Raw genomic sequence first — 8,563 nt, 5'->3', positions numbered from 1 at the left:
ATGGCGAGATGTAAAAGAATACAAGCAGGTAAATGCTTAAATGCTTCACTACACGCAGTTATTGTCACAGCGCGAGCCAGGATTTCATTCTTAAAGATAAAGAAGAAAGAATGCAGTTTTATTTGATGATGTTTATGATCATACACAATGATGTGTAGAAAGTGACTTGGAATGCAAATAGATTAAAATAAATAACAAAATAATAATGAAGCAGCACTCTAGCGTCGAGATCATTTAAAATAGCTTTAATTCCAGATAACTTCCTTCGCACAAATATTATATTTTAAACTTAAACAGTGTTTCTTATTGAGTGAGTTTTTTTATAAGTAAATATGTATATAGTTTCTTATACAGAATAGATTCAATAGATTATTATTATTATTATTATCACAACAGATATTATAAATTAATTTGATTAAAAAAATATTTACATAACACAAAACCACAATTCAACAACAATCAAAAAAATTGTAATATATATAATTTTTATTAATTTGTTTTTTTTTTGTAATAAGTTATTATGTTGTTTTTTTTTTTTTTTTTTTTAATAAGTAGCAACATTTTTAGCTTATGCTACAAAATTAATGTAAAAGTACCTCAAAATCCAATTATTTTCGAATATTTTACAAAATATAATCCTTATATGAAAAGAACATAGAGCAAATAGTGTTTGCAAAAATAAATGACATCAAAATAAAAATTAAAAAATAATGAGATGGCTTAGCAAATCTCATTCTTCTTGGAAAATATGTTCTTTTCTGAAATATGATTCCAGCTAATAATTGAAGTTGTCAAATTTAATGTATGTTGTTAATGAACCGTTATGTACAATATGTGCACTTTTCTCACATTTAGTTACTTGTTATTCTTTTTGGGTAGTTAAACGAACGGTGAATGCATCCCTTTTTGACCAGTCTCGGCCTCAAAGGGTGGAAACTGACCCAAAAGTACAGCATCCAGTTTGAGTTGAGTAGATATCTACATATGGACAACACTCGCATGGACACATGTCTAGTTGAGAACGTATTTGGATTTTGGTTGACGGTCCCAGAGGAATTCCGATTCATCCACCCACTCGACGACGCAGAAAAGGTTGACAATGTCAGGCACAAGACAAGGAAAAATACGAAAAAAAAAAACAAATGAGAAATATAAGTAGGAAATTCAAATTCACTTGGTGACTTTTGCTCAGCTGTGCAAAAATATGGTTATTTGCTTATAATAATCGCAATAAAACAAGTTTTATTAATCATAAAAATGTGATTTCTAATTTAAATGTAATCCCCTAAACTGCGCTTCAGCAATTGCAGAGTACAAAGCTTTTTGCCATTGACCACTTGCGGCACCTTGAACTGACAAAGCAGTGCACGCATCGATAAAGCAGTGCGTGCGTTCAAAGCGTTCTCTTTGAGTTTTGAACTGCTCTCTTATCGCACATTAAGTCTCGCTCGCTCTTGCCGTTTGTCGCAGTTGCTTCTTATTGGTGCTTGGGCACTAGCTGAAGCTCTATCTAATGGTAACAGCCCATTTGCTGAATTTGTCTTTTTGCAAAAGTATACCCTGTATTTTATTTATTAATTGCTTTCAATTTAATACACTCTCCACATTAAATTATTTTACTTCTGTTTTGCTTTTAAATAATTCATTAGCCTCATAAATCTAAATACTTCCTTTTTTTGCTGTTCTGGGTACATCAAAATTTGTCTGCAACATTTTATTTATGACGGTAAACATCAGAAAAAAACGGAAGTGCATTAAGTTTTTTTTTGGTGGATATCTTCCTCTGTGGGGTTCAACAATGGTATTAAAATTAAATTCGTTTTTGCTCTCCGTGCGCCTTTAATTGAATTGTCGAAAAAATTTCCACTTTTTTTAACAAAAACAAAACAAAAATTTCATTGTTTGCATATTTAATAAAGCTAATCAAACACGTCGTCGACGGCAGCGCCTCACGCCCAAGCACCCTTCTCACTCCCCGTTTCCACTTCTGTCCATTCCCCTCCTCTTTTCAGCTAGTGCCAGGGGTGTGAGGGGTTGCTCAATGATACCTTTGCAATCGGAAGTTTCGAGCAGCAGCAGCATCCACAATAATTTATTGTCCGGGTTTGACTGTCAAGCACTCAAGGACGAGGATTCAGAATGCAGAACTCAGAGCGCATAAAAAGTGGAAAAACAACAACAAGAAAACTGTGAAAAACACAGCGGGAAACCACGCGGCAGTCAAACTAATTTGTTGTCATTTTTATGCGACAAAAGTGCAAACAATAATAGAATAGAACAACAACAACAACAGTGGAAACAAATCAAGGCATAAACACAGAGTCAGATAGGGAGGACAAGAGTATCAGAGAGCAGGCGATCCTTGCAGCTGCCATGAAATATGCATTGATATCTAATTGCCATATCGGAACTCCCCCTACATTCGATTACTTGCCAAGCTGTCTCTGTATTGAAATATAGTTTGATAGTTAGTCAAATTGTGCAAACCGAAAAGAAACTATTGTAGAGATTAATGGTAACGAAGGTTATTGTAGCTCTCAGTTACAAAATAATATAAGGTATACAATATTGATTCAAAGAATATATTTCAAAAATTCGTATTCACTTACTATCATCGTTAGAAATTAAGCAAATAATAATAATGACAATTTTTAAATTTATTTTAATTTAAAGATACTCAAATATAAGAATAAATTCGACTTATTGTCTTTTAATTAAACTTATGATTCTGAATAGTTGTGATGCCATTTATTGTAATAAAAGATTAATGTTTAAATCAACATATAAGTCTTTGTGATCATCAATATTTAATTCAAAATGAATAAAATTGTTAAATTTAACAATTTTGTATAAGCGGAGAGAAGAAAATCTATATTTAAATGTAGATTGCAAAACTTGATTCAAAAACTTTGTGATTTTAAAAGAAAAAATAGAAAACCAGATTTTTGGGTTGAAAAAATCCTAAAATCTTAAATGAAGATTTCATTCTACAATCATTGTTTTAAGATTAACTAATCTTGTTTTTAGATCAAAAAGCTTTCAATTTCATTTCTTTTCTTGTTTCCAAACACATGAATTATTGTAATTCAAGATTTTATTTTTGATTTTAGCACGTTTTTTCTTTCCGTATACATTTTTCAATTATTTTCATATCTAGAGAACTATAATTTGAATATAACGTAATTGGTTTACTAAATCAAAAGAAATAGTTGCGCTTTATAAGAATTAGGCGACAAGTTTAATACTTCAGTATAAAGGTAACGAATCAAATACTATAGAATATCTCAATTCGAGAATTGAGATGAAAAAAGTAATAAATATTTAAATTTCGTTTTTAATATTTACTTATTTCTAATAATAATTATAATTTCATTCTTAAAATAAGTAAATGCACAAGTGCACATATGTTGTGTACCTGCATATAATACTTTTCAACATAAGTTCGCTGAATCACGCGTAAATGAAGTGTTTCCAAATTTTATAGAATTATTTTCAAATTACAATTAGAGGATTTGGCTAGCAGTTGGACAACCCCTATTTGGCTAAGGTCACACCCGCCGAATGGTTAACCGATGCTTATCCCAATTAGTGGAAATCAAGTGAAAAACTGCAACCGCAAAAGCAACCAAAGTCAACAAATGCTCGCAATTAACGCAACACACAAATTTCGAGTGTCAATTCACAAAATTACAATTGAGGGATGGAGGAGTCAGTCACCCGTCCACCCGCTCAACAATGCTGGTCATAATCAATGAAAGAGTCAAAGTGGATGAGGAGGAGAAGGAGAGCAGCCCTTAACCGGATGGCAAGGACAGATTCGCGCATATGGACGAAAATTGATGATGTGAACGGAGAGCGGAGAGCAGAGAGGAAAGCAAGTGCCACGTAATCAATTTAACAGCGCCTCATTTCGAATGCGAATTTAAGATGCCATTGTTGCAACACAGCAAGGGATGCGAGGATACCCAGCTCAAGGATATGTAGATACGATATATGATACGCCTGATGTCTCATTTCATTTGTTAGTTGTTTAAAGTTGAAGCTCGTTTCGTTGCATTTCGCTACGTTTGGTTTCTGGTTATTTACGCCTCTTGTTTGGTTTTCGGGTCGCCTTTTATGTTCCTAATGTCGCATAAACAGTGTTTAATAATGCACTAACCTACGCGTCTCTTCACTAACCAAATAAGACCTGCAACCCGCCCGCACACACAACATGCGGAGGAATGGGAAAATGGGGCTGCTTCGTCGACAATGATTAATATTTAATACGTGTGCGTTGGATATTTTTCCAGTTTGTATTTTGGGGAAATTTAATGGCTGACAGAAGACAGCCACCCAGCAAAACCAACCTTGTTGCCCAGCTCCTTCTCCTTCTCCTCTCTCCTCTTCCATCACTTTTAACATTCGCTTCGCCTTCAAATTTGACTTGCAAGTTGAATTTGGCGTCGACCTTTGGGAACCCACAATGTTTACCTGTTCACCTGTTTGCTACGCATGACTTTCTTCATTTTAAGCTATTGAAATATTCCGTTTGACCTGAAAACCAAAACAAATACGCCCACATTATTTCCGACTCCCCAGACTTTTCGCATCCCATAAATTGCCAGCCAGTTGCATATGAGACTTGTGTCTGTCTCTTACTCTAATTCTCAATTTTATTCTTCTTGGTCTTAATCACGGTTTCCATTATATTTCCGACTTGCTGATTTCATACAATCGCCAGCGATTAAAACTTGCGACAAAGAGAGAGAAGAGAGAGGAGAGAAGAAAAAAAAGCAAACTCAAACTCCCCCAGAGTGCAATTAGGCAGCGAACTATAAAATTTCAGTGTTTGTCTTGCCAGATACTTTCGCATAGATGTATCTACAGTTATATATGCTCCAAGGCAAACACACACAGACACACGCACAACTTTGCAACACCCCTACGTCCTCCTTCCACTATTTGACAGGCCACATAGGGCAATTGCCTGTACACATAATTGGCCTTCTGTGGCCCCCGCAACGCCATTCCCGACACTTTAATGAGCTGTCGACGTTTCTTACTTTTGCTTAGAGGAATCTTGATGCGATTACATAAGGACAGACAGGACAATACCGTATCCTTTGTATATTTTCAGTACTAGGCACAGTTAACACAGTTACGCAAGTTTATTTGCCTTATCGTTTTCACTCTGCAGCAACTAGCTTTCGAGAGCGAACAATATGCTGACGATGACAAAAGCTGCTGCTTACTTTGCAGAATTGCACTGCTTTGCCATATTTGTCTATGTTGATCTTGTGTAGACACTAAAGTATAAAGAATTCATAAATCATGGCGTATACTTAATTTTCAAATTTGTTTATATATTGCATTAGCCTTACAATAAATTATCTAATACCCGATCAGTATTAAAAGTGAAATAAATTTTGATATATTTATTTTGTTATGTTTTTATTCGTGTTATAAAATTGACTATTCAATGTATAATTTATTCTATTGCTCAAGAAAAATATTGTAGATAATGTCAGCTAATAAATAATCCTAATAAATCAAAGAAAGATATATTCCTTGAGCTGAAATAAATGTAAAGAGTGATCCAAGACAGCTCAAATTTTAGAATAAATATAAAAGGGATCGTAGAATGTAGAATACTAAAGAAAAGATCACTGATAATTTACATACTACTAGATAACATCGGATACACTGATGTATTGGTACTCGCAGCTCTTTCGCACACCCATTAACATTGCTTAAATTTAAAATCTCATGCAGATTATTTTAGTGTAACATTTGCACAAAGTATGCTTAATATTGTAAGCATAGTTACTTAATTTCATTATGATAGTTATACGTATGTATAGCTAGCACTTAATACATGCCATAATCGGATGGTCGTATAAACTCGGCGATCACAGCGTCGGTCATGCGACGCAGCGTGTCGCTGATCTCGTCCCAATCCTTCTCCTCGGGCAGCCCAAACAACTCCGAATAATATCTAACCTTAGGTTGGCTACCGCTGTCTCGAAACGCGATCCACATGCCGTTGTTGAAGGTGAAAGTGATGCTCTGCTTGTTGGGGGTGTGTGGCAAGCGTGTCTTCTTATCCGATTGCGAAGTATCCAAGCCTGTGGTCAAATCACGCACATACTTCACCTCAAACTCACCGTTCAGTATGCACTTGGGATAAGTGCCGGGCAGATTGTCGTCGTAGCTGCGCAACTTATTAAACATATTCGTCATCTTGGTGTGACTGTCGTAGGTGAGGCCATTGCTGATGGTGGCATGAAAGCCATAAGTGTCATAGATCTCGCGCAGTTTCTCGATCAACGTCACACTACGAGTGGTGCGCAAGTGGCTGGCCATGGTTGCCACCTGGCAGGCGGCATTGATGCCATCCTTGTCTGGCACCATGGTGGAAAACATGTAGCCAATGGGCTGCTCAAAGGCAAACAGCACAGTGCGTCCCAATCCCTGCAGTTCGATGGCCTTGTTAGCCATCCATTTGAAGCCCACCAAAGTTTCCACATGTGTGAAACCCTCGGCTCGTGCCATGGCAGCCAAAATCTTCGAGCTGATCGTGGTAGACACCATGACGCAGTTATAGACATTCGGTTTGCTGGTGCGCATCTTGTAGCTTTCAAGCGCCCACCAACCGAGCAAGGCGCCCAGCTCGTTGCCATTGAAGAGCTTCCATCTACCTTTAGGATTCAATTCGGCAACTGCCAGACGATCTGCATCCGGATCATTGGCCAGTATGATGGTGCAATGCTCGTCATTCGCCTTCTTCAAGGCCAGCGCCAAGGAATCTTTTCCATCTGCCATGAAATTCTACTTTAAAATAGTTCAATAAATGATATATTCAGCTTACCAATGGGATCTGGGCTGCTGATGGTTGGAAAATCCGGATCGGGATCCTTTTGCTGCATCACCGGAATCAGCGGCTTAAGACGCGCCTGATAGAATGCCTCGCGCACATATTGAAATCCGACCCCGTGCAGCGCAGTGTAGACGAATCTCAGTTGACTGCACTCATTTGTCTCCACATACTCAGGCGGGATTAGCTGCTTCATGGCCTCGTAGTAGGCAGGATAGACTTCGCGAAAGGGATCGATGAGCAGTGCATGATCATCGAGTATCGAGAGATCCCAGGACGAGGGCAACGGCTCCAATCGCTTCATCATGGCCGCAATAATGTTCTTGTCGTGAGGCGTCAGAATCGGAGCACCGTTGCTCCAGTAGATCTTAAAGCCATTATCACTCTTCGGGTTGTGCGATCCTGTCACCGCAATTCCGGCTAGACAACGCAGATGAGTCACAGCAAAGGAAATCATCGGAGAGGGTGTCATGCGATTAAATAGATAAACCCGAAAGTTGCTATTGAGAAAGACAGCGGCCAGCAGCTGGGAAAAACGTTTGCCATTGTAGCGTCCATCGTGACCAATCACGACACCTTGTGCCTCTCGCTTGGCCACATTGGGATACACCTCTTGAAGGTATTCGCTGAGGCCTTGGCCCACTTGTATGGTCACCAGATCGTTGATGGAATCGAAGCCAGCTCGCATGCCAGATCTCAAACCTGCGGTGCCAAAGTAATTGTAGCGACAGAGTCGAGTGCGCAATGCCTCCCAATCCTGCTCTTTGACAGCATCGACAACTTGCTGCAATGTCGCCGCATTCTTGTCCCACATGATCCAGTTCTTGATCTGGTCATCCAGCTCTTTATCGTCCGATAGAGTCAAACTGCTAATCAGCTCCGCGGGCGAAATGGCGGGTGCCTTTGTTGCGTACATTTTGAAATTTAGATTCTGACAATCGGAATAAAGAAAAATATAATATATTTAATCGAAGGCCAACTAACTGGCTTTACAACTAGTTAAATAGAAAGTCAAGTTAAAATGTACATGTATTTTAAAATCAGCTAAGTAAATATTTGGTAGCGACACGATATATCGCTTTTATTATTCTATTTCTTCTTCCACTCAAATTGGAAAAAAATAATTCCAGTTGCCGGTTCTTCATTCCTTTGGTTGATAATCTGATATATTTTTTATTATTTATTTTTTTATATTGTTGTAGTATGTCGATAGTTTTTGGTATATTTAAGTATTTCGTCAGTATATTAATTTGGAAAATTTTATACCATGGTCTTAATTATCTTTTTTTTTAATAAATATAATATACGAGTATTGTAAAGATTTTCTCATTCATTCTTCTCGACAGTGCAAATCGAAAAAAACCTCATGCTTTAATTTGTTTAAAATTCTGGTATATTTGGACTCTATGGTATATTTTGCTGGCAGTAGTATTTTTCAAAATATTCATTTGCAAATTGTCTTATTAATTTTTTTATTCTATTACTCACATGTTTTTTAAAAACCTTTACTTTTGAAAACGCTTAAGTAACGAATAAGAAGACGTACTATATGAAGATTTAAGAGAGTTGCTGGCGATACCAATTAAGCTTATTTTTAACTAAATAATAATAAATTCAAGCATTGATATTCTTTTGTTTTATTGGTCTCCCCAACATTGTCTTCACTTGTTTTATTGACTTTATGCGCAATTCAAAGTTAATTAAGAT

General features: G+C 37.0%; 1 protein-coding gene across 1 annotated transcript; it reads right to left on the bottom strand.

Annotated features, from left to right (window-relative positions):
* Nucleotides 1-5,465: 5,465 nt before the first annotated feature.
* Nucleotides 5,466-7,849, bottom strand: LOC117570871 (glucose 1,6-bisphosphate synthase). The gene is made up of 2 exons (XM_034252763.2): nt 6,851-7,849; nt 5,466-6,797 (listed from the first exon to the last, which is right to left on the bottom strand). The coding sequence occupies exons 1-2, from the start codon at nt 7,770-7,772 to the stop codon at nt 5,851-5,853; spliced, it is 1,869 nt and encodes a 622-aa protein (XP_034108654.1). The 5' UTR covers nt 7,773-7,849; the 3' UTR covers nt 5,466-5,850.
* Nucleotides 7,850-8,563: the final 714 nt, after the last annotated feature.

The sequence above is a fragment of the Drosophila albomicans genome, chromosome 3 (assembly GCF_009650485.2).
Source record: "Drosophila albomicans strain 15112-1751.03 chromosome 3, ASM965048v2, whole genome shotgun sequence".
Classification (NCBI taxonomy): domain Eukaryota; kingdom Metazoa; phylum Arthropoda; class Insecta; order Diptera; family Drosophilidae; genus Drosophila; species Drosophila albomicans.
This window is presented reverse-complemented; position numbering and strand designations above follow the sequence as displayed.

Coding starts and splice junctions, on each gene's coding strand:
- LOC117570871 (XM_034252763.2), bottom strand. CDS start 7,772: ATGTACGCAACAAAGGCACCCGCCATTTCGCCCGCGGAGCTGATTAGC. Junction 6,798..6,850: donor CAGCAGCCCAGATCCCATTG/GTAAGCTGAATA, acceptor ATTTCATGGCAG/ATGGAAAAGATTCCTTGGCG.